At 41.5% G+C, this 26,041-nt stretch overlaps 7 protein-coding genes across 7 annotated transcripts; 3 read left to right on the top strand and 4 right to left on the bottom strand.

The window, feature by feature from the left end:
* Positions 1 to 516: 516 nt before the first annotated feature.
* Positions 517 to 8,871, top strand: PCOAH_00046540 (Uncharacterized protein; the record flags this gene model as incomplete). Its single annotated transcript, XM_020061438.1, has 1 exon — positions 517 to 8,871. The coding sequence occupies one exon, from the start codon at positions 517 to 519 to the stop codon at positions 8,869 to 8,871; it is 8,355 nt and encodes a 2,784-aa protein (XP_019916219.1).
* Positions 8,872 to 9,597: 726 nt separating this feature from the next.
* On the bottom strand, positions 9,598 to 10,959 carry PCOAH_00046530 (Uncharacterized protein; the record flags this gene model as incomplete). Its single annotated transcript, XM_020061437.1, has 4 exons — positions 9,598 to 9,899; positions 10,020 to 10,174; positions 10,349 to 10,609; positions 10,758 to 10,959. 3 exons carry the CDS (start codon positions 10,470 to 10,472, stop codon positions 9,672 to 9,674), a joined length of 507 nt encoding a protein of 168 aa, XP_019916633.1.
* A 1,516-nt stretch (positions 10,960 to 12,475) lies between these two features.
* PCOAH_00046520 (Uncharacterized protein) lies at positions 12,476 to 14,918 on the bottom strand (the record flags this gene model as incomplete). Its single annotated transcript, XM_020061436.1, has 8 exons — positions 12,476 to 12,861; positions 13,080 to 13,235; positions 13,335 to 13,428; positions 13,550 to 13,665; positions 13,791 to 13,841; positions 14,051 to 14,162; positions 14,270 to 14,336; positions 14,480 to 14,918. The coding sequence occupies 8 exons, from the start codon at positions 14,916 to 14,918 to the stop codon at positions 12,832 to 12,834; spliced, it is 1,065 nt and encodes a 354-aa protein (XP_019916934.1).
* Positions 14,919 to 15,953: 1,035 nt separating this feature from the next.
* PCOAH_00046510 (Fasciclin domain containing protein) lies at positions 15,954 to 17,327 on the top strand (the record flags this gene model as incomplete). The annotated part of the gene is made up of 3 exons (XM_020061435.1): positions 15,954 to 16,568; positions 16,773 to 16,975; positions 17,093 to 17,327. 3 exons carry the CDS (start codon positions 16,352 to 16,354, stop codon positions 17,291 to 17,293), a joined length of 621 nt encoding a protein of 206 aa, XP_019917095.1.
* A 689-nt stretch (positions 17,328 to 18,016) lies between these two features.
* On the bottom strand, positions 18,017 to 19,268 carry PCOAH_00046500 (Uncharacterized protein; the record flags this gene model as incomplete). Its single annotated transcript, XM_020061434.1, has 2 exons — positions 18,017 to 18,223; positions 18,387 to 19,268. The coding sequence occupies 2 exons, from the start codon at positions 19,266 to 19,268 to the stop codon at positions 18,017 to 18,019; spliced, it is 1,089 nt and encodes a 362-aa protein (XP_019916719.1).
* A 3,232-nt stretch (positions 19,269 to 22,500) lies between these two features.
* Positions 22,501 to 24,372, top strand: PCOAH_00046490 (40S ribosomal protein; the record flags this gene model as incomplete). The annotated part of the gene is made up of 4 exons (XM_020061433.1): positions 22,501 to 22,507; positions 22,866 to 22,950; positions 23,136 to 23,721; positions 23,898 to 24,372. 4 exons carry the CDS (start codon positions 22,501 to 22,503, stop codon positions 24,042 to 24,044), a joined length of 825 nt encoding a protein of 274 aa, XP_019916651.1.
* Positions 24,373 to 24,963: 591 nt separating this feature from the next.
* On the bottom strand, positions 24,964 to 25,911 carry PCOAH_00046480 (Uncharacterized protein; the record flags this gene model as incomplete). Its single annotated transcript, XM_020061432.1, has 3 exons — positions 24,964 to 25,057; positions 25,425 to 25,512; positions 25,695 to 25,911. The coding sequence occupies 3 exons, from the start codon at positions 25,909 to 25,911 to the stop codon at positions 24,964 to 24,966; spliced, it is 399 nt and encodes a 132-aa protein (XP_019916360.1).
* Positions 25,912 to 26,041: the final 130 nt, after the last annotated feature.

Here is a 26,041-nt window from a genome sequence, read left to right as displayed (position 1 = left end):
GAAAATTATAGGCACAAGTGTTTATGCCTGCCAACCCGTTTGAAACAACGTGGGTTTTGGGTGATCGCTCCTCTTGGGGAAAAGCGCACAGAGGAAGTGACCCTCTCGAAGTGGCACAAGCCGGACTCGTGCACGCAGCGTTGTGCATGTGCGCATGGCATTTTCCGCCCGTTTTACTGGGAGGCCTTGTAACCCTTGCAGTTATGTAAAATTAGCAAAGCTTTAGCAGTAGCATTAGGTGTGTATCGTGTATAATATGAAAAGGGGGGAAACAAATTAAATCGGAAGTAAAATAACTGAAGTACGTCACCATTGTGTGTTAAGGACACCTCTTTTTTACAGTAACACACACCCATGTGCTACACATGACATTGTAATGTGAGCAGACGCACTAAATTGACGTATCGAAAAGGGGGAAATTATGTTCAGAGAAGATCCCGCACGTGAGTTTTTCTTTCCCACTTCCTCTCCCTTTTCAGCATTATAAATATCAGACAAGTTAACGTTGCAAAGGAGATGGCGTCACACGGGAGAAAAAGGAAGAACTACGACGATCGGGGCGACCGGAATGATCTCTACGATCGGAGTGACAGGTACGATCGGAGTGACAGGTACGATCGGAGTGACAGGTATGACCGAAATGACAGGTACGACCGGGGTGATAGGCACGATCGAAGTGACAAGCCCAACCGGCAGGACAAGGAAATAATTTACGACCAAATATATTCCACGCCCAGGAAGAACAAGCCCAGGTGCATGGTCGTGTCAAACTATAAGGACAATTTGTTGAGCTACTTCCAGAGCATTATCAATATCGAAAATAGTGGAGCTTATTTTAGCCAAAAATGGTACATACATTTTTACCGTGTCTGTTTGTATAATGAGAAGCTATATGCAGGTGGCTCTGCGGTGACGGCCGACGGGGTGGGAGTTTCAGGAAGTAGCGGAAAGAACAACACAAATGTGAGTAAAAAAAATATAGACAAATTGATCATCGAATATAATGTGGAGGAAGTCCTTCGGAAGGTGCAAACGTTGGTAGTGAGAAAATTAGATTGTGAAAATTTGTACTACCAGAAAATTCTGGTAATTGCGTGCCTCCTTTTTGACTTCTTCCAAAATAAGAAGCACGTTAATGTAAAGACGCTACGACATTTGGAAGGCGAGGAGGAAGAGGAAGAAGGGGGTGATCAATTACCTAATGAACAATCCAAAGGGGACCACACAAGTGGGAAAAAAAACTCTCGCTCGAAGGAGTCAAAGAAGAGGTCGAGAACCACATCCGCAGCAGCCAACTCGTCCAATTACGGAGATGATGATTATGATGAAGTAACGAGCAATCGAAGGGGAAGCAGCAAATATGAAGCAGAGACAGAAATAGACGTAAGGAAGAAAAAACACTTGAGAGAGAGGAATTTTCAAAATGAAGGTCAAAAAAATTACTACATCATAGAATTTAAAAACTTACTTTTTAATGAAAAAAAAAAGTTTAACAACATAGAAATATTTTATCACATCACCAACTTAATCATACACAAATATTGGTACTCCTCAGAATTTGCGAGGTACAATATTTTTGTGTGGTTTTTAAATTATTTGAATAATAAATTGGAAATAAAAAAAAGTATTAACAAAATAAATGAACAGCTGGAAATGTTCATAAATATACATCCAAAAATTTTTAATATTTCCAATGCGAAGAAAAGGAGGAAGAAAAACACGCACCATATAAGTGCCAGCAATAGCAGCTACAATTTGGCTGGTGCAGGAGCGGGTACCTCCACGTCCAATCATAACAGCGGTAATCACCACTTTGAAAATGGCGTGTTAGATTACCCTAACCTTAAAAATAGGAATAGACAACTGGGGGGGGGATTTTCCGATGCCACTAATATGGACAATAAGAACAAACCTTCCAGTGTAGAAAATATGAACAAAGTTAACACGTTCAGTCATTTTGTGAATTCCACCAATGTGGGTAACGCAGGTGGTATTGGCAGTACTAGCTTTTTTGGTGCTCCAAGTAGCAGTGCTCCCCTTGGCGGTTTGCAAATATCCACCCCAAACGTGGCTACCTCTCCCAGCAACAACAATAATCCGTTCAAAGGATTTAACCAAAGCAACAACATATTTAGCAGCAACAAAAGTAATGAAAGTAGCCTATTCAGGAAGAGCAGCAACAGCAACACCACCAACCCGTCTAGCAACAACACATCTGCGGCGACGTCTCTCTTTGGAGGTTCTCTAAACACTAATTCGATCATGAACCCATCGGGTAATAGCACCTTGCCAAAGTTCACCAGCGCCTTTTCTGGAGGTCTGAACGCGCAAGACAATTCCAACACGACAGGCTCGAACCTCACCGGTAACAATCCCCTCTCAGGGAACATATTTGGAATGAAGAGCAACCTAACAACTAGCAATAACCCCTTTGGCAGTCAAAATAGTGGTACGCTTGGGAACAGTCTTATGAACAACCTGTCCAATCAAACGACCAACAACCTTTTTGGTTCCAAAAATAATTCCTCATCGGAAACGTCAAACATTAACCTACCCTCCAGCAGTAACAACAGCATCTTTGGTTTCGACAAAAGTGCACAAGGCACTTCTTCCCTTTTTGCAAATGCCACGGGGACGAACCAAAGTAAAGGTCTCTTTCCCTTTGGCAATAGTAGTCAACCTGGGAACCAGGACAAGATGCAGTTGGGTTCCTCTTCCGCAGGAAACCCTATGTCAATTTTTGGACAGAAGAGCAAAGGAGACTCAGCCTTTTCGCTTATGCCCGGGGGGGGTACCGTGGGTAGCAACATTGGAGGGGTTAACAATACTAGCGGTACGAACACCCTTGGTGGGGTTAGCGGTTTGGGATCCTTTGGGGGATTCGGAGGAGGAAGCGGCGTAACCAGCGGGAATCTCATGAACAGCAGCACAGGCGTGTCGTTGAAGCCGAACTCCCTTTTTCAGGGAACACTTGGTGCACAGAAGGAGGGATTTTTTGGGAGCGCCAAATCGAACGAGAATATTTTCGGCGCAAGCGGTGCGGGCACGACTTCCGGACAGACGAACATTTTTGGAATGCAGAATAGCAGCACCGCTAATCATAGTCCGTTTGGCAAGACCACCACGGGCACCGGTATTGGTGGTGGTGTCATCGGCAATGTCGGTGGAAGTATTAGCGGCGGCCTTGGGCTGAATAACCCCCCGAACACCGCTGGTGGCTCCATCAGCTTCGGTTCCAGTTTGTCCCCAAACCAAAGCACCACCATGGGCATGGGGAATAATATGTCTCAGATAAACACAAGTGGATCACAGTTCCAACCTATGAGCACCCCCACAAGTGCAAACAACTTAGCGAACCTGTTTAATAGTGAAAATGGATCGAAGGAGTTATTCAAAGATTTGAAGCTATCCACGGATACGGGACAGAAGTTTACTGTAAATAAAAAACCACTCTTTTCGAAGAGGGTGAAAAACAACACACTCTTAACGCCGAATAGTAATGCAAGTGGGGAAACTAATATTTTCAGTTCAAACTATGTGAATAAAGACAGCTTGTTGGTTAACCAGGACAAGCCCGTGAAGGTTATATTTGGACAAAACAAGACTACCACTGCGATGGATACTTCCCCCGTAGGAGGTGCAAGTACACCCAATCTGGGAAGCACAAACTTGTTTGGAAGTGCCATCAGCGGAAGTGGTAGCGTGCCGGGGCTCGGCCCAAGTGCGGGCATAAATAATAATAGTAGTAATAACCAAGATAAGGCGAATAATAACCTCATTAACCAAAGCAACAACCAAATGGGAAGTAAAATTATCTTCAATGCATCGTCTAGTAGCATGGAGCAGAGCAATAATACCACCACTAGTAGTCTGTTCGGAAGCAGCAGCAGTAATCCATTCCAGAGCAGCACGAATAACCTCTTTGGAAATAATCAGACCAGTGGAACTACAAACAGTAATAACAACCCCTTTGGATGGAACCCCTTCTCCACCCCCGCTGATGGAACCAAAAATGATACTCAAAATAACGACCCAGGTTTGAGTATTCCCGTGAAGAAATTAACCCTAGAGGAGAGGAAGAAAAAAACGGCCAAAAGTAATATGCTCTCTTTATTTTCGAATAACAAAATGGGGGGCACTGATACGAATAATGCGGCTGATACTTCTTTGGGTGCATCCATGTCGAATGGCCTGCTTGGCAATAAAAGTTCCAGTAGCGTCAGTTCGTTCAGTTTTAACAACACTTCTATGGAAAACGTTTCCAAGGAGGACACAGCCTCTGGCCCCACCGCTGCTACAGATAAACCCAGTGGTACTTTCCTATTTGGGCAAAACAGAGACACCAGCAGTAGCAGTATGACACTTGGCGCACCGCAGACAACTTGGGGTGACAAAAAAGCATCTATCTTCGGCTCAGCAACTTCTGCCACGAACGCAGTAAGTGGTACTACCGAGGATAAGGCGAACAAGGAAGGAAGTGGGGACACCACATCATCCACGCCCTCACCGAACACCACCAGCGGTAATAACGCCAATGAAAAAAGCATCTTCCAGAGCGGCACGAAAAGCAGTTTATTCTCATTCGGCGCAAATAAGGCGGATGAAAATAAGAGTGCAGAAACGGAGAAGGAAAAACCCAAAAGTAGCATATTCGGTTTTGGAACTCTAAATGTAAAGAGCGAGCAAAAGGAGGAGACAAAAGAAGAAGGGGGGGATAAAAACAACCTGTCGGAAGACAAAGGAAGTGAAGAAAAAATGTCAGGGAAAAATGAAAAAGAGAATGTTCAAGTTTTTGGTAGTGCATTTTTATCGAGCATAAATGGGCAAAGTAAAGATACGAATGTTAAAGGAGCTGATTCCGGTCCTTCCACTTTCAGTTTTGGAAACGCAAAAATGGAAGAAAATAAAACGAGCTCATCTCCCTTTTCGTTTCCATCGAATAAGGAAGACAGAAGTTCGACTCCCATTTTTGGCCTTCCCAGCAAAACGTCGTCCTTTAACGAAGTGCAGACGAGTGAAGAGAAGAACAAAATTCCCATTTTTTCCCTCGGTGGGGAGAACAAGCAGGCGGATATTACCGGGACGCAATCGCAGAGCTCCAATGTGTTTAAGTTTAGCACCACGGGGGGTGACACAGACGGTAAAGTGGTTGGTGTGAATGTGGTTGATCCAACAAGCAGCGGTGGAAACGTGAACGATAACATAAACTACGACGATGTGAAGAACAGGAAGAGGAGGAGGAACGTGGATATGGACGACCAGGATGAAGCAGGTGGAATGGGCAAGTCGAAGGGGAGAGATTCCACAGATGAGACAAATCAGTTGGGAGGTGACAACTCCAGGAGGAAAGGATACAGTGGAAACTATTTCGGTGATGAAGGAAAAGATGAATTAAGCACGGACAGTTTATTCTTCAAAAAGAGTAAATTGGGAAGCGCCCTAAATGATACCAAAAATATTTTAAACACTTTAAAATTTGACAACATTCCAAGTAAGGATATTTTAAGTGCATCTGTTAACGAAACGAATATAAGTTCCCGAGAGAATAACATAATCGAGAGGGGGGTTCTGAATGCCAGTGGTTCATTATGGGATAGCAAAGAGGTAGGGAGCAGTCCGACAAAGGATAAAGGTGAGAATGGTATGCAGTCCAATGGGATTTTCTCCTCCACAGGAGATAACACCCAATTTGGCCTTCGAAATACACTGAGTAATGAACTAACAACAGATACGAACAACACGAGTGGTGGAACAACACAGTCAAAGCAACAGAGTGGACAGAACCATGTTAACATGGATGAATCGAATCTTCCATTTGGCATACGTGAGGGGAACAATTTGTTAAACGACCAAGCGAAGAGAATAGCGAAACTGAAGGAAGAAGAAGAACTGAGAAATCTGGAAAGATTAAAAATGAATAACTACCTAATACCTGAAAAGAATGACAATAATGACGGAAGAAATGACGTAAATCCTGATGGAGGGGAAATAAAAAATGCGAGGAAAGACCACTTGGTGACAGACAAAAAAAGCGTAGATCGAATTGTAGCATATAATAAGAAAATATCATACGATGATATAGAAGTAGATTTAGATAAGGACATTATCGACTTGAACGATTTGAGAGAAAACTTATTTTTGTGTGTTTTAAATTTTCACCTAAACTACTGGGCAGAGAAAGTTATCCTCTTCTACCCACACAATGAAAAAATCAATAAATTCTGTAACCGCATTATGAAGATAAAAGACGAATTTGATGAAACTTACGATTTTAATTTATTCGAGGAAATTCACATTTTAGCGAAAAAATTGTTGAAGAGATTAGACCGTAATTGTTGTATCTACGAAAGTGTACTCTTCCTTTCGGCCGAAAATTTATACGTCCTAAAGAATGCCAAGCTGTCTCTCTTCGAAGCCTTCAACATATATCACTTTTGGTTTCAAAAAAATAGCCTCGACGTGAAAAAAAACTTCCAAAATTTTATGTACACAAATAAAATTTATCCCTCCTACCTTAACTACTACATGAACCTTTACAAGAACCATGCCTCGTTCAATTATAAGTACACGCAAGGAAGTGGTGAATCGGAGGGGAAAATCAAAGGCAATGGTAAGAAGAAGCAGCTAGACCAGGAGAATGACAGTGCAAGCAATTCGACGGACCAGGAGGAACCGATCGGCAGTGACGATTCGTTAGGCAGCTCGGATGCACCCCGGGATGATGACCCTTATAGCCAGGGGGAGGAGGACAGCGAAAGAAGCGACGTAGGAAGTGAGCGTGGAAGTAGTCCTCGAAGTAGTCCTGCAAGTAGTCGTCTAAGTAGTCCCCGAAGTAGTTGCGGAAGTAGCCCCAGAAGCGATCGTGAGAGGCGCGCGAAAAGGAGGGACAGGGCCAGAAAGAAAAGCGACAAGCGGAAGGAGAACAGCCTCATAGAGATCCTCAACTCAAACAGCAGTGACGTGTCAGACGTGATGGATAACAGCAACAAGGAGGAGCCACTCAATATGCACTTCAAGGAAAAGTACCTCTACCTATCCAAGGGAAAGGTCCGAAAAAACAAATTATTCCTCCCCTCGCACATAAGGGTTAAAAAACTCAGTGCATGCGAGTGCATACTATTGGAACTTATCCTCAAAAGGGACATACTAAACGTTTTAAAAAAGTACAAAATTTTTAAAACAGAAAAATATGAATACCTCTATGTTAACCTCATAGCAATGTTGAAGCATTATAATTATTTTTCAATCGAAAGGGAGAGTGAAATAAGTAAAAGTTCCACTTCCACTAGTGCAACAGCAAGTGGAGGTGCCGATAGTGGTGAACCCAATAACGGTGCATCTCATTCCCCTTTTGGACAAAACAAATCTAACAGTCAATTGAAGAAGCTAACTAACCATCTGAGCACAAATTGCGTGAACACAAAAAATGATAAAATTAATATCCTCAAAAAAATATGTGATAAAAATTTACTCTACTATATAAACATGCAGTTAAAAAATATTACCTATTTGATCAGCTTCAACGAAATGGAAATCGCTTGTGTGTACCTAAATCATATAAAAAATAATTTGTACGTTATGTTCCAGATGCCTATTCTTCTTTACAACACTCTCTTCGATAGAATTATTACCTCCTACAATGACTACATCGTCATGGAAAACTTTTTCAATAACTCCTGCTTGTATAATGACTTTCGATATGAAAATATTTTCAAGACAAAGGTTGCCTATATGCTCATGAAGAAATTCTTCCAGGCGGACGATACGGAAAATTGCATTCGATTTGCCCTGTACTTTGAGAACATTCGGACCAAGGCACCTCGAAATAATATTTACAATGATTATATTTTTCATAAAAACTTGTTGAGTGCTTACATTAAGGTGCATGAAGACATCGTGCCGGAGGACTGGATCAACGCGCAAACATCCAACAACAGCGAACTCAGTGACCTGCATGACTCAGAATACCTGGACTACTACTCCTTCTTCTTCAAGGACATCTCCAAGTATATAAAATTTAACATAATGCAGAAGATTGTCTCCTGCAATATATTCAGCCTTCGCAGGAGGGACTACACGAATGCGGAGGAGGGCTACACTCTTGGGGGAAGCAGTGTGGCCGGTAGTGTTCCTAGCGGAGTGCCAAGTGGACAGGCAAGTGAAGTAATCAGCGGAGGAAACGCCCCAACGGGGGAGACAACCACCTCTGCCCCCAATACGTGGGAAGACAACTTCGCGTGCTACTTTGTATATATGGTGAATCGTTCCATCCTGGATGACCTCGTCAATCTGTACGCTTCCAAGGGAGACTACTTCTACAAGAGAATCTCAGCCACACTTATTAACAGCTCATTTGTAAAGGAATACGAAAAGACGCACAACAAACATTTCCACATGCACGTACAGGTAGCCAACATAAACCACTTTATGAAAACCAACTTCTTCGAATACATCAACTTTTTCAAAAAAAAAGAACTCTATCATATCGATAAGACAAAAAATGAAGATGAAATTATGCAAAACCTAGTTAACGTTATAAAAGGAAATGGAAAAAAAATTATTGTAGTGATTAATATGCTCGTCGAAATTGTCACCAAAATAGAAAAAAAAATTTTGAAAAATGTAAATATCTTTATTACTATAAATTTGAGGAACTTAATTATTGACACCTTTTATCTTTTCAAGTACATTTTCAACAATAAAGAATTTTCGCTTCACTTGGTGGAAGACTTGTACAGGAATGCCGTCATTTTTAACGACCTCATAAACTCCACCTTCTCGGACGACGTGCACTACTACCCCAAGGAACAAATAAAGGAGCTTTACACTTACATCCGCCATAAGTTTACCAACCAAAATTTGATCGCCTGAGTTTGCCCCCTTTCACAACAAAGCAGAGGTGCGGAGGAATCACGTTGAACTTATTTGCATGAACCGTGGTGCATACAAATTGTTAGTGTGTTTTCCCCCGCTTTTGCCTTGTTCATCATTTCTCAATTTCGCCTTTCCTTTTTTTATGTTAGCATTTTATCAAACATTCTTGTGTACAACTTTTTTTTTTTTTTTTTTAAATTATCGAATCTTTATTAAAAGGGGTGTGTGCATTTATACCCCGCGTGGCCCCCCGGAACAACGCATAAAACTGCCTCGATGTGTGCCGTCCACACAACGCACACACGCGTCGAATGGACAAATAGACAAACAATCGATCGAATGATCGAACGAATGTACATTTGTAAAAGTTGTTAAATTCTGGTATCGGCAATGCCGCACAAAAAAAAAGGAAAAAAAATAATAAGAGGAAACACGTTTTCGCAGTGAGCGCTTCGTTCGAAGGACGCACACTTCAAGTTTACCTTCTTGCACTCCTACGGAGGGGTAAAAATATGCCATAGGAGGGAAGATACGCTCAAACATAGGCACAACTCATACAATTACATAACATAGCCTGTCAATCTCCACCCTTGGACATCTCCGTTCATGAACCAATTGGCATGTAATTAAATGTACACTTTGGTAATGCCTTCAAACCGACAGGCAGTCATCATGCTTCATATGATCATACCAGGTGGAGGAATCACATAGTAACTTCACAACGCCGTTAGGAAATGTTCCCATCGTAAAAATGGATATGCACACCTGATAGACGACGTCTTCCCCCCAGGGGTTCATCACAAAAAGCTCTTCTTCGTCATTATGGTGTAAAAATCTTCGAAGGAAATTTCCCCTTCGCCCTTGGAATCTGCACGATCAATCATATCCCGCAATTCCTCATCAGTTAACGTTTCCCCTAACTCCTTTGCAACTCTTTTTAAATTCTTCAGTGATATTGCCCCCGTTTTGTCATCATCGAAGAGGTTGAAAATTCTTTGGATGCCTTCCCGCGTGTCTTTATTTCCCTATTAGGTGGGTAGAGGAACCAATTCGGTGAGTGCGTCGTGTGATGAAGGGGAATGGCCATAATAACACATACACACACACGTGAGTATGCACATGCGTCATGTAAATTGCAGGCCTACCAGCTTGGACGTTATGACCTCCATAAACTCCTCAAAGTCAATGGAGGAGTATCCGTCTTTCTCCAGGTCGGCTATCATCCTGAATATCATTGGGTTCTTAACGTCTAACCCTAGACTCTGCATGGCGCACTTTATTTCCTTCGGGTCGATGGTGCCTGCAGGGAAAAGTGAAACACGACGGGGGGAAAAATAAAAAAAAAGCATAACTCGGTGTGCATGTGGCCCATTTTGTGTAAAATTGGCCCCAGGTTTTGACAGGAAAAAAAAAAAAAAATGAGTAGAACTGCTTCAACCGTTCATATGTCATCCTTTTTTTTCCCTTTTCGCACCTGTCCCATCGGTATCTAACAAATTAAACGCTTCCCTTATTTCCTCAATTTCATCTTCAGTGAAGCCTGGCCGTTCTGTGAAGCTCTTTTCATACCTTCTCCTAACTGATGTATTTTCTGTCATTAGCTTATATGCTCTTGGCGATGTTAAAGTAGAATATTTTGAAGATTTTTTTTTTCCTTCTTTTTTTGTGTTTCACTTTTGTGATATTCGCCGCCTTTCTTTCGAATACAATCACTCTTGCTGAAGGAAGAAGAGAGCTGTAAGCATAAGTACACCGGAGTCAAGCGAACATTGGCATGTTTCCCAATAATATTTGTACTTATACGTACACGCACATATTCCCTCGCATTAGTTTTTAACTTTTTTTTCCTTTTTTTTTTTTTTTTTTTTTTTTTCTTACTTCACCTTTATGTATAAACACTCGTTGGAAAAATTGAAACCTCCGAATTTTTAATCATTTATTTTCACCCCCGTGATTGGAGGAAGCGTATATTTAATTTACACTTCCTGCCTCCCGAACATGGTTAAATTTACATGTGTACGTGTGGACTTTGGCGTGCGAGTGTGGAATTCAATGCGCAGTGTGTTGTGATACGCAATATGTCATGTGTTTTTTTTTTTTTTTCATTTTCTTTTTCCCTTTTTTTTTTTTTTTTTTTTTTTTCCCATTTGATGTGATGGCTGCAATTTCCTTTCATCATTATGTACACATTGGTGTATATGTACATTTTACTCGCATTGATCACGTAATCGCGCAAAATGGAAAAAATGGACAATTCACTTGTACACATGTGCTGTGTGTCAAACTGTTAAGTGTTTTTCCCCACGCCAGGGCCTGCCTGGACGACTCTTTATATCAGCGCAAGTATATCCATAGCAACAGGGAATTTTTTTTTTTTTAAAAACGCAGTGGGAACTTCCTCACAAAGAAGAGAGCAATTTTATTTTTTTATCCATTTTGTGTAATCGTCTGATTGCATCCGCTTACATTTCCGCACACGGCATGGACGGGTAGGCCATTTTAAGGCAGCAAAAAAGGGAGAATGATTTCCATTTTAACACCCTTCCCCTTTAGCATGCAACACGTTTTTTCAACTGATGATCTGAAAGAACTCCCTATTCGTAAAATGCCCTTCATGGCAATCGCGAGGGATGTCCCCCCCTGTCTATTTAAAAGTTCGTCGAAGGGTAAACCCAGTTGTACATCAAGCACGTGTAACCACAGAATTCCTTTTCAGCCTCTGCGCAAAATTAGGTCTTTCTGTGTGGCTCTTCGCGTTGTTTACATTTCTGCCCATTTGTCAGGAGGGGTGAATACAGACAGCGCATCGTGTACGCCTCTGCACATACGTAGCAAAAAGAAGGAATAACTGCAGTCTAATAACTTATCTTGAGGATGGTACCTCTCTGCTTGTTTCCATGTTGGGTTGGTGTGTACTACTACACGTAGGTTGTGCCCATTGGACCATATCATGCTTACTATTATTACATACATGTTCACACCATTAAACAGATTGCTAATTATCCCTTCAGCGAAATGGATAGTAAGCGGGGTGTTATATGAAGTAGCGGCCGGTTTCACCTTTGAAAAGAAGAACTCGCAGGGTGTGCTCTTACATTGAGCATTTCCCCTAACCACGTAACTGGTGCAGCAGTCTTCTCATATATACCACTTAGCTATCCCTTTTATCAACTCCGCTTTTAATGGAACATTTGCCATGCTAATGTGTGCACGCCGCGAAACAGTGTCACCTTCGATTGGGCATTTTCATAAAGGAATAACAACTGCTATTTAGTGAAGTTAGAACGTGCACGTTATTTTACGAAACCTCAGTTGGAACCATCCTTCTAACAACATTTCGTTATGTTGTGGTTTGGCCCAGTATTTGCTCGGTTCAGTTTTTTTCCCATCTGCCTTTGGCGCACATTTCCAAATGAACGAAAAATGCGCATGTATGTATGGGAAACCTTATGAGGGAGAGGACAAAAGGCAACCTTTAAAGTAGCACATTTCGTAGAGCCTACTATACTAATGTGTGATGGAACTCTTCCCACGGGATGCTTCATAAACGTTGCTTTGGTTTCATTCCACCCCTTGTAGCCATCACCTTCCTTACTTAGTACTATTTTAAGCACAATTGGAGCGAACCATTTTGATGTGTCAAACTCAAATGCACGCAAAAGAAAAAAAAGTGGGGTCGAAAAATACGCCGCATGCGGTAGGGGCATCATGATGCACGCGCACACAAATAGGCGTACGTTCACAACAGGCATTTCATCAATGCAATTTCACTAAAAAAAAATATTATTCTAAATTCAAAAAGTAAATATATGAAAATTGAGTTTGCTCAATTATGCAACAAGGCACTGCTGTTGAAAAGCGAAACGGTTAATAATACACACACATGTTAGGATTTTTTTTTTTTGTTTCCCCCCTTCTGTGGGTTTATTCTTCCAAATGGCTAAAAGAAAGATAAGCTTAAATGTCCAGAAATTTTAAGTATATGGCCTACGAATGAAATGTAAGAAAGGGGATGAAGCAACGGTAAAGAATTGGTCCATACGCACACATGAGACAGCATAACCGCATTGTACAAAAATGCCACTTTGAATTGGCAACTTATAAATGTGTCTAGCCAAAATCATGAAAAAACGTATGAACAAAAAAAAAAAAAAAAAACATAAAAATAAAACTCCTTTTTACCAGAACTGTTCATGCAAACGTACCTCTTTGATTAAGTAAGTTATCTCCGAAATATCTTTGCATTTATGTATCTTCGATTTTATGTAAGACAGAATATGTTCGTCACAGGGATTGATTTCCACTTGCGCATTCTTTGACTGATAATTGCTCACTTTGAATTGCATGACGCTGCGTATTGTCTGCAGAAGGGTAAAGGTAAACAGACTGTCATAAACGGAAAGAAAAAAAAAAAAAGCGCCTTGCCATGAATAAAAAATAAATATACAAATTAATAATACCGTAAACTCGAAAATGATGTAGTGCTCCGTTTTCTCTACAATTTTAAGGGGTGACAACTGCGTTGTTTTGATATTCCGTTCGGCTGTCTTTATGCTGCAAAGGGAGAGTGGGGGTGATAGGACAAACGTAAATGTTGTGCATGTTCAAAGCAATACACACGTGTGTCTACTTATTTTTTTTTTTTTTCCTCCTTTGATCGACTCTCTTTTCTTACTGCTCCTCCAACAGCTTGATCCTTTCCTTGCAATCCAGCGTATCCGAAAAGTTGATGTCGATTTCTTTGCGCTTCTTTTTGACGTAGTTGTCGTATTTTTGTATTTTTTCGTTCAGCTGGGAGGGGGTATAAAATGGGGAAAATTATGGAGTAAATTGCGCTATAATTTTACCATCCCGTGTGAAAAATTCCCCACATTTCTCAGTATATGCACTGACAAGGGCGTTTCGAGCTTCCATACCTTATTGATATCCTTCTTAAGCTTGCTCAACGTTTCGTCCATTTCGTTATTCTTCGAGGGGGCAGGAAATATGAAGCAAATGTAGTACTCCTGATTTTGTTTCCGATTTGTGCATGTTCATAAACGCACAAGCATACGTATGGTGATGGGAAAGCACGCCCATGTTATATATCTCTATGACAAAACGGTATCCACACTATGGGGAACACACCATACATGCGTAGGTACACACACAGGGGGGGCACATTTGCAAGGCTCACCTTTTGCTTGTTCTTCTCGAACATCTCATCGTATTTTTCCACCTTCGCCTCCAGCTCCAGCTTCTTCACTCGTTCCTTTTCGAACTCTATTTTTTGGTTTCTCTCGGTTAGCCTGAAGAGGGGTGGAAGGTAGTCGGTATTGTGCCTATCGTACTAGACGAACTACCGATACGAAAGAGCACGGCGCATAAAACGACATCCAACGTCTGAAGACCCTACTTTAGCTTCAAGTTCTCCACGTGGTCCATAAAAAAAGAGTCCGCGGAGAAGAGGGTATTCACTGCCTCTGCGTGGGGGAAAAAAGGAGCAAGGGAAAATTATTCGTCCATAAAAATAGGGAAGGAATGTATCCTCATCAGAAGCATAATAATGTGGATCAAATGAACAATTTTTTTTTTTTCCCTCGCTCTTTCAATTGTAGTGCCTTACCTGAGGTGTTATTAAAGAGCAGATCGAGCAAATTCGAAATTTCATTTTCCAGCTGTTTCACTTGCGGTTTGTCGTTGTATTGTTTGCACTGTCGCACAAATTTTTCGTACGACTCGATTATTAAATCCTGGTCATTTTTACTTAAATTCATATGACCAAAATCGTTTATGTGTTTGATATAATTTAAAAATTCAAGACATAAACTGTGTAATGTTTTTATTAAATTGTCGTCTACTTCGTCTTCCAAGTCATTTTTATTTTCTTTCAAATTTTGTATGAACAAAAAAATTTCATTAAATTTGTCATAAAAGGTGTAAAACAGGTCGTTCTGTGAGTATTCCTCCTGGTTTGGGGAAGTTAAACTGTAGTTTGCTTCCTGATTATTGTACACCGCTAGGTTGTTCATTTGGCTGTTCTTCGTCATTGAGAGGTGTTCCATTTTGTATTTTAAGCGCTTCAAGGGCGTATATATGTGTGCGTAACTGCCTCACACTTGGCGGTTTCTTAGCCGAACTGCTGTGTCTTCAGGAAAGGGCGCAGCTTGGACGCTCTATCGGTTTTGCTTCGCCGCACGGTTTGCCTTTTTTATAGCAATTTATGGCAATTTTTTTGTGATAGTCTCTTTTTATGGTATTTTTTTGAGGCCTTTATTTATGATATATATTTTATTTTTTTTTTCTGGGAAAGAGGACAAACTTGGCGGGGGAACAAAGGGACCGACACGTATGCACGTGTACACATAGGCGCACAAAATTCGATCTCCCAAGTGCCACTGCTTAAAGAACAACAGCTTCGCAATTCTGGCTGAGCGGCATACCCATGAGTTTAGCTGGGCGTGCCAAATGTGTGTATGTGTGCGTTGGTGTACCCGTTTGTGCATCCATTTGTGCATTTGTTTGTATGCCCATTTGTGTGCCTTTTTATGTGTACCCTTTTTTTTCCCCCTTACGTGAAGATCCTGATATAGTCACACAAACACGACTGCGCAAAGGACGCAAGGCTGGGCGAACAAGCTGCTGAACTCCCTTTACGGCACACTTTTCCGTTGGAGTACTCACCCTATTGTTGACGCGTCGTGTTAATATGGCATCCCTCAATGTTGCACATGTGAACAAGGAACGGGGAAGGAATTCACTTGGACTGTTATGATCCAACTTCAGTCCATTCGTTTAATTCGCGTACTCTCCCTCGTAAACCCGTATTCATTTGTCCAGTACACAATCAGAAACCCTCGCACAGGAATGCATAATTTTCCTCGCGCACTTTGCACATGAACACACTATCTAAAAAATTAAAAAAAAAATAACAATGTCTCAAACAGGTAAAAATAAAAAAAAATAGTTCTTACGAATGTAACAACAAATGGGAACGAACATTTTCCAAGATTAAGAAAAATTGGCAAACTGGAAAACGTGGCGTTTTTTTTTTTTTTTTTTTTTTCACGCGAAGTATGCACAGATGATGTGCGGAGTTAGAAGGTCGTTTTGCTTGCTCCATTTTGTGGTTTCCCTATGCCTCTTCTTTTTTTCCGCTTCAAATGGGCACAGCAAACCGGTAACTGTTATCCTAAGCGAAGTTGCAGCCGTATTCTCACCGAAATTGTACGCGTGTGCACGCCACCACCCCCATTCGCAGTATCCCATTTAACGGCACCTTACCCCCTACACAAGGGAACCCCCTTCTGAATGATCACACTTTGTTAACAAAATGGGGAGACTTATCTACCCATCAAAACCAACGCTATCGCAGATTCATCCATCCCCCTTTGCAAAAGGATCTGCAAAAAATTGCTAGCCAAGGAGTGGAGAATCCAAACGGCTGAACAAAACCTACGTACGCACATCCCCCCAAATTAGGCGTAAATACAAAAGAATGAAAAAGAGCCACCCCCCCTTTCTTGTCATTAAAAGGCTATACACACGCAGTGGCGGATTGAGGAAACCGCAAAAAGTGACAAACGATCCAGAAAGCATTAACCGAAAAACGTACTGGTGCTTTGAACACAAACCTATTAAGAGGACGTTGGTAAATTTGATATACTCCCATAATGAACTGAAATTATTTTCCCGCTTTCTGAGTCATCCCAATGGTATAACTCCGAGTTGGACACATGCAGTGTGATGCGATATGCACACAAGATTCGCTTTACGGGGTGTCTCTCCCTTGAGGCGCACACAATTTTCTGTGTTTTTGTAGAACCATTATTATTTGTCCTGCCTCATTGGGGGTCCTCATCACGTTGATCTTCCTTTCCCATTTAACCTCCCCCCTTTCAAATGCATCCCCTTCTCAGTGGGTACCTCCCTCATACACGAGCTATCCTTGGAAGGCCCCTACACGGGGTTCCTTCCTTCGAACGAGGCTCTGAAATTAATTAGCCCCGAGAGTTTAGCCAAATTATATGAAGAAGGGGACAAGTTGATGGAATTTGTTTTGGGTCACTTTACGAAGGACTTTTGGCTCTACAGGGACCTGTACGGATCTTCCTACCAGCCTGTGAGTTGCATTTGTCTATGCATTTGCACCAGTGGGTTATTGCCACGCCTTATCACCGTGCATCTACATACGTGTGTAACCCTCCCTCATCGACACGCGCTCTACCATCCCTTGCAGTGGCTCGTGTTCAACGAGAAAAGGGACGCCCCTGAGAAAATCACCAACTTAGTTAACAAAGACCTACTGGTAAAGATAACAGGAGAGTTTAAAAATTGCGACCACTCAATTTTCCTTAATGAAGCGAAGATCATCAGACCAAACATGAAGTGCCACAACGGAGTGGTCCACATTGTCGACAGGCCGATAATACAGAGGTAGTTGTGTGTTCAAATCCGGCGGAACGATTTTTTTTTTTTTTTTTTTCCGCAAAAGGGGGGAACAAAGCCCATTTGGAGGGTTCACTTTGTTGAGGGATCGTCAATATTGGAAGGACTTCATGGGAGGACGCAACTTGAGGAATAAAATGCGCAGCCCACTTCACTGTACGTGTAAGCGCGCACAAATGGGTGACACTATACAGGCAGGATTTACCAGGTTTCCACTTGTGTGTGCAGCCAACGCGACACAGAAAAAAACACTGAAGGCACCCTTACCATTCGCCATTTCTATATCAACGCTTTAGTAATATAAACAGTTTGTTTAAGAAATAACAAAAAAAAAACAACATTGCTTTTAGTTGTAGTAGCAATAGCGACGTGATCCAACCACCGCACGGCAAAGCGCAGAGGGCACCTCGCTAACACAGAAACATTATTACACGGTTGAAAAAAACGCAACTAATTAACAGTGCAGTTTAGGCTGCTCCTTAATTCATTTAACACAAAATCTGTTAATGTGTGCATCCGGGGAGGGGAATTTACACACAGATACTTAAAAAGGGAATCCCAATTTGGACATCGGAATGATGTATGTCTGATGGCGATGAAGAAAAAATGGTGGCCCCAGGAGGAGGGCACACGGACCCAAATTTGCACCTCCAGTTGGAGCCAACATCTTGATATTCACGCGCAGCAGTTTGATCATGCCCGTACGAGGAGGCACTCACGATACCTTCTTCCCAATCGACTTGAAGTACTCACTGAGCGCCGCGGTGGCCTCCAAGTTGCTAATACTTTTGACCAGCCTGATTTGGAACATGTTGGGCCATATCTTGCCCGTTACGAGCAGATTAGGCAGGTCCGCCTTGCTGTTCTGGGGGTCTATCGCTATTCCATTGAGCACGGACTCCCTGTTTTTCATTCCTTCCTTCTGTGGGTGGGTGCGAAGGGGTACAAAAGATGAATGCATAAAATGGGCATATAAATTGGTATATAAATTGGCGCAAGAAGTATACGCCATGGTGTAACGACGTGGCGGTCACACGAAAGGTACGTGCACACTTGGCAGTAGCACCCTGTTAACTCCCACTTACGTAATTATCACATTTCTCTACAAGGCCGGACAAGTTGATGATCTTAAGGCACGTGCCCTTGGAAATGTCGATCTCCAGGATCAGCTTGGTGAGGAAGATATTGACGTAGAGTGTCTTGGCCTGCACATGGTACTCCAGCTCGTTGACGTGATAAATAGCAAAGCCCGCACAAGTAATTTGTGTCTTCCCAGATATGGACAGTTTTTTAGTTTTTGAAAATTCGTAAGGAATTTCAATTTCGTACAAATAATTATCCCCAGTAGTTGTCCACAGTTTTTGATTACGGGCAAAGTTTTCTTCCTTCAAATCTTCAACGGATTGTAGGAGATCGATGTTGGACGTGAGACCATATCCATCCAACTCATGCTCGAATGTGTGATACAACTCCATAGTGTCATAATCAAAAACGAGAATAATTTTTTCCTTGTACGTTAGGGTTAGGATAAACTTCTTGTATGTCATTGGCTCGACGACAATTGCCAAACCTTCTGCGAAGAGGTTGCTTTTTAAATTGTTAAACCTTTTGGTTTTCCCCGAAGAAAGAGAAAACTCCCTAATATAGCTGGCCCCATATAACCCTGAGGATTCGAGTAGTGTATCATTATCTATAAAAAATAATCCCTGTGTAAATGGCGAATGCGCTTTATTGATTGGAATAACATTTGATCCAACATTTGCTTGTTTGCCAATCGCAGGGTCGTGCATGTGGCTGTACTTAAACACCACGTCGTATGTGTACACTCCAATTCCAAAGGGGAATTTTTCACTTGAGCTCGAGTTATTAACGAAATGAAGAATTAACAACACCGATGCTATGATTAGCAACACCACCACTACTGTCACCACCACCACCATCTTCCTAAACATCCTGCAGAAAAACATCGTGGATGGTTATAATTATATTTGAAAGGGGGGGGGAAGGGAAACTCCCTTTGTGGGGGTTCATTCACGTGTGTGCCGCGGGATTCGCAAACGTCCATGGGGCTGTGTCCCTACACGTCCGCTTATGTGCACATGTATGAATGCACGTTGTGTCAATATATTTATACAAGCTCAAGCGCATATATCTGTCCGCGCAAAAAAAAAAAAAAAAAAAAAGACAAGCAGTTTATGCAAAACAGAAAGGTGTTTTAGAACAGTTGTTCTTTTAGCATTTCTAGCTCGAAAAAAAAAAAAAAAAAAAATTCATATGAGTGGCTATATATTCGCGTCCATATATACTGTCTTATTCACTTTTTTGGCAAAGTGAGGGGGGATTAAAAAAAATAATAATGGAAAAATGCAACCTTGGTACGTTTTTAAAGGGTACACATATGTTATCTACATATGTATGTAGGGGTGAAATGCTTTAAACTGTTGTGCACATGTTTCGTCGATTTGTTCTGTTTTCTTTTTTTTTTTTTTTTTTTTTTTTTAACCAAGTGGGCTCATTTATTCGGGTCACCTAAACCGCGGTGTGGTCCGCGGAAAGCTGCATGCGCAAAGGTATAAACGAGAATATAAATGTACATATACATTTATATATATGTATACGTACGTATGTACGTGTGTGCACACCCCAACAACTGTGCACACATAAATGCTATCACCAGGGGTGTGGTCCCCACAGCGTTACGGCGATCCCGCGGCACTATCCACATTTCATCATTTTAACCTTATATTTTTTCTAGGGATGATCTTTCCTTTTCCGCCTATGGCGGGGGGGCACTTTTCTTTTTGCTTCTTTTTTACAGGCCATTCTTTTCTCTTCATTTTTTTTAATTTTACGTTTAAGGATTTTGCTGAGCAGGGTGGGCGCAGGAGGTCCGTTCGTAACGGCTTGGCGGTTTCCTTTTGCAGCTCCTTTAGCGTCCTTCGCTTTTTTCTTTTTCCTTTTTTCCGACGAGCCAATTCGCCCGTTCTCGTGAGGCCTACTCACTTATGGCCTAACTGCCCAAGCAGGAAAAGGCTGCAATCGGACGATTTACCTTTGGCTGTTTCATTTGTTCTGTTGTAAATTTCCGGAGAGGTGGGCATCTGCAGCCCGCAACTTTCGCAAGTACATAAACGTAAGTACAAATGTATGTGCGAACGTATGTAAGCGTGTATGTATACGTGTGTGTCTTTCAGCATCTAGCTCGCATTTTTTGTGTACTCCATTCACATATGGAATGGTGATAAAGGAAATGAAAAAACCATCAGATTGTGAACTAAATCAAATGAGCCAAGTTCAAGGAAACTTTTTCTCAGAAGGAAATGAACACATTTGAGGGCCGCCATATACTATAATGCATACCATCGTGATGATGGGACACCGTCCCATTTGGAATATTTCACCAACCTTTGAATTCTTTTTTTTTTTTTTTTTTTTTTTTTTTTTATCCCCCCAACACACGATACGTTAGGCTATCCGAAAAAAAAAAAAAAAAAAAGAGCTTTCTTCCAAGATAACACAGTGGAAAATTAACCCAAGTGACGACGTATAGCAGAATTAGAAAAAAAAAAAATGCCAATTTCCCATATGTACATTCTAAATGTAGCCAACAAGGTTCCTCACTTTTAGTGAAGGAGGCATCGCGCGGAAAACAATCCACGCAGCACTAAACTTAACGGATTGTCACATTTCCTCCCAAGTTAGCGAATTAAAAAAAAAAAAAGCACAACTGTAGCATCCTTAAGCTGATAATCATGTGAATTAAAAAAAAAAACGGAAAAGGCACATTTCTTTGTGGCTTTTCTTATGGTGTTATGTTTTCCCTACAAAGCAGCGAAAACAGCAGGGTGAGGAAGGTGGATAATCACATGATATTAGTACTTACCTACATTGGTAGGTATCGTGCGGCATCGCGTCACCGTTCAGCCAAACTTGCAACTGCTTCCCCAATTTTTACCAACGAGTGAATGGCTCTTCGGGAATCCGAAATACAAAAGGGGGCAAGCGGATTTGCTTCCCGCGGTGGCAGCCATGTTCTCTGGAAATCTACAAATAATGTAGTGTACACTACAGTATATATACTATGATATGCTGTTGCCGCTGCCCATGTACTAGCGCGTGGATATTTTTAATTTAACCCATACAGGATTTTTTATAGCACGTTTGTTTTGTCGTGCATTAACGCGGTGGGGGACTACTACTTCATGTCAGCGTTTTATTGCTGGCATATTTGGGGCTGCTTAAAAGTTGGCCTAAACGGATGGTTATTTTTTTTCTCTTTTTTTTTTTTTTGGCACTCATTGCGCTTTCCTTCTAATGTACTTTTTGCAATAATAAAAGGGGGGGAAGGGCACCGCAACAGGCAAAGGTGTCGCCGAATTAATTGCACAGCGGGGGGACGTTCTCGTTGAAAGGGGGTCTCCCCACACCTGAGAAAGCACCTACCAAACCGTATTCCTATATATGTATACAAATTATCATATGCCTTTTTCCACACGTGAGTTGGTATTTCGACCAAATGGCAACTTCAACGCTACGGCTTCCTCTTTTTTTTTTTTATACCTTCGGAAAATGCCCCCGGCCCTTCGCGCCTCGTTCCATTACCTAGGAAAATGCACAACGGGAAGGAAACCCCCAACAATATTGTACAGGCACATTAGAGATAATACCACTTTGTAGCCTTTTCTTTTGCCCCTCTATATATACAATTTTAGTGAGCTTTTCAACTTTTCCGTCGGGACGGCCATTGTTTACCCACGCAGGCATATTTACCACTGCGAGGCGAAAAAATTTCCACGAAGCAACGCGAGTACCAACGCGTATGATCATTTTAAAAAAAAAAAAAAAAAACAATTAAAGCAACGTGCAGCTGCGAATATTCCTGCGTATGAATTCATTCCACCAAAAAAAATTCAAAAAAGGAACGAAAATTTTTTTTTAATTTCTGCTGAATCGCGTGAGAACAGTAAGCATACGTAAAAACGCTCGTACTCGTACATCTCTTTTTCTCAAGCAATAACGCAAACGTAAATTACGAATACCTTGCAGGAAGGGTTAAAAAGAACACAAACGCAAGCAGATTATTCTTCGCCTGCTAAGAGGATACTTACCATCCGAGCAACATAGCAAATAAAAGCTTAACGAAGCGCAGTTAACTTTAACACTCCACTTTTAAGGATCCTAACTGGCATAGCAAGCAACATGGAAGGTATACTTTTGCATTTGCGTTTTTTTGAAAATATCCCCTTTTATGCTTCTTCCCCCGCTGCGTTTCATAGTGTTTGCTAATAGAACGGGCGCGTTATTGCGCATGTACGTTCCTACGTGAATGCTTATTTGTGGATATATGCTTGCTTGTTCGTAAATTGGAATGCTCCACGTGTACACCTTGGCGCCGCGTAGGCGCATGTAACGTGCTTGTATAGGAACATGGCTGAATACTTGCACGTGTTTTCGATTGACTTCCTTCTTAACTGAGCTTCATTTGAGTAGTACGCCGAGCTGCCTACATCAAACGTACGCATAAATACTGCCGCTAATTTTTTTTTTTTTTTTCCATCTAATAGGAGATAGAGGAGGCTTTTCAAGAGGATTTGGAAGGGGCTTGAGGGGTGGAAGAGGCGGCCGTGGTAGAGGACGAGGAAGAGGAAGGTAAGCAGGAAGGAAGTGAAAGCGGCACTAAGGGGGTTAGCGGAATGGGTTGATGAAGCATGAACAGGATAGAACGACGTGCCCCCCCTAGGAGCCTACATACGCACGTGCCACATGTATGCTGCGAACCGGGTTCCACTCTTTAAGCGCACTTTTTAATACCACCCTTTATTACCCCTTTTTAGAGGAAGAGGTTCCGCAGAAGATGACTTGAAGAACTGGGTACCCGTAACAAAGTTGGGACGTTTGGTCAAGGAAGGAAAAATAGTTTCCATCGAAGAAATTTATTTGCATTCCTTGCCCATTAAGGAGTATCAAATTATTGATTACTTTTTTCAACCTGGGGAATGTGCCCACCCCTTAAAGGATGATGTTGTGAAAATTATGCCTGTACAGAAACAAACACGTGCCGGACAGAGAACAAGATTTAAGGCATTTGTTGCCATTGGGGACGGAAATGGACATTGTGGCTTAGGAGTAAAGTGCGCCAAAGAAGTGGCAACTGCCATTAGAGGTGCAATAATTGCTGCTAAACTGTCTTTAATTCCTGTGAGAAGAGGATACTGGGGAAACAAAATCGGAGACCCCCACACGGTGCCAATGAAAGTGTCTGGAAAATGTGGTAGTGTTCGTATTCGTTTGGTGCCAGCTCCAAGGGGTACGCAGATCGTGGGTGCTCCAACGACGAAGAAAATGCTTAACTTTGCGGGCATTAAGGATTGCTTCTCCTCCTCTTGTGGAAAGACCAAAACAAGGGGCAACTTTTTAAGGGTAAGAAGTGCGAATTCCCCACTAGGCAAATAAAGACGACGCACCACATTGTTTGTGTTAATTCCTCACAGTGTGTATTGCATTCGTGCCCACATAGTACACGCTCATGCAATTGCTTTAAATACTTCCTGTTCCCCATATATCTGCCTTTTTTTTCTTTTTTCCATTTTTTGTAGGCCATTTTCAACGCCTTGAGCAAAACATACGGCTACTTAACTCCGGACTTATGGAAGGTAACCAAGTTTGACAAGTCTCCATATGAGGAATGGTCAGATTTCCTGGAGACCTACCAGAACATGAAGATTCAGAAGCAGACGCCTTAGACGGTTTGAAGATACAAACATGCAAATAGGAAGAATTGCCAGATGGATTATTACCCAAAAGGTGCATTTTTGCGGAATGTTGGCGCTTTTTAAGTGTAAAGAATGAAGAGGCGTAACCTTTTATATGCTACAGGGCGACTTCTGCTATACGTCCCTTTTTTTCATTTCTTCATATCACTTGTTTTCACCCAAACGAATGTTGCTTATTTAAAATTTTCACATTAAAAAATAAAAAAAATTGTACAGGCGGATTTTTTTTTTTTTTTTTTCTTATAAACCTAATTGAAATAAAGCAAACATAGCAGTTCAAATTTAATGGTGATATATTTAAAAGGCTTTTATTTATGGAGACAATTTTACGCGGCAAAGTGTGAGGAGGGGAATTTGGACGAAAGGAACAAAATGTAGGTGAGCTTTTTTCTTCACCTGTTTTGTTTCCATTACTCTGTGGAATGATACACCCCATGTAGAGTTACACACTCCCCTTTTTGCAACATTTGCGGTTGAAGTATGGAGGGACAATTTTTCAAACAAACGTGTTTTAGCACGTAAATGATGTTGCTTTTTAAAAAAAAAAAAAAATAATAAAATTCTAAACAGTTGACTGACTTGTCCATTTTATCTGCTCGATTGGTGCAGCAGCTTTGAACAAATATAAAACAAATAACCATCCACATTGCTGAATGCGAAATTGGGGGAAAAAATAACCCGTCACACATTAACCACACAATGGGTTATGTCACATGAACGGGGGGCAATTTTAAAATGACTAATGTGGAGGAGCGGAGTCCAACTTTTTAAACTGTGCCCCATCCGTGGGGAACCACTCCAGCTGAATTGAACTCATCCGTAAGGGGTAAAAGCCCTTCCTAAAATACTATCATCAAAATGTGTTTTTTTTTTTAAACCATGCGCCCTCTCAACACGTGGTTAACTTCCTTGGAACGTCATTCAGTAGCTTGTTTTCGAACCAGCTTTTTCCCGAGTTTTCGATATCCTCCTGGTACTTATGTCTGCAAGTGGAGGGTTAAAATGGAGTGGCGTGTGGTCAAATGAGGGCTAAAAAGAACAGCTACGGACCATTGCACACAGGTAATGCTATACACACGTGCAACATATAGCCCGAACGTGTTGGCATTCTGTGCGCGACTCTTAAAGGATATATTGCAAGTACAGTTGAGAACACGAACGTCGCACAACACGATGATCAGAAAAATGAAACTGTGACTGGTATTCCCCTTGACCTCCTATTTTTTCCTTTTCCACCTCAGTTATGTGTGCATTATTAATGACAAGGCAGCTGTCACCGTCCGTCCCATCACATACATTGCTCACACTTAAGCAATTAACACACGCAAAACGCATAGCTGACAGTCTTACCTAAAGTGAGGGGTCACCTTCTGGTCCTTTTCCTTCATTTTCTGATTCATCTGTTTTATCCTTCTCTTTAACAGCTCCTTAAACGAGTCTAATGCGGAAAAAAAAAAAAAAAATGTGCTATGTGTTTACATTCCTCATTGTATATACGCGTAGACCCCATGGGTAAAAGTCTTTTAACACATAATTTGGCGCAACCATTACGATAAAAGAGCAAAGACGTGTTGTTGTTGTTTACAGTTGGGCATGTTTTTTTGTTTAATCCTGTTTTACCTGTTTGGTTTTCCTCCTCATCAGTCGTGTTTTCATTCTCTATGCTTAACTCGAATGGCTTTATTTGTTCCTTGGTTTTGAAGGGGTTAAAGCTCAGTTCGTCTTCCTTCTCTTGGCTAACGACGTTTTGATCTCTGCTTTTTTTTTTGGTTGTGCCATTTTTGGCGTCCTTCTTCTCCTTTGTGATTATTTTCTTTTTGGTCGTTTTCAATGCCATTGGGAATTTGATTAGGCTTATGATAAGGCAGCTAAAGAAAGTGAATTAATTTTTCCTTCCCGTCCTTTCGCGGGCGCGCTGTTCTTTTTTCAATACGTACTTAAGTGTTAAAAGTACATAAATGTAGTGG

Source organism: Plasmodium coatneyi, chromosome 12 (assembly GCF_001680005.1).
Source record: "Plasmodium coatneyi strain Hackeri chromosome 12, complete sequence".
In the NCBI taxonomy this organism is placed as follows: domain Eukaryota; phylum Apicomplexa; class Aconoidasida; order Haemosporida; family Plasmodiidae; genus Plasmodium; species Plasmodium coatneyi.
This window is presented reverse-complemented; position numbering and strand designations above follow the sequence as displayed.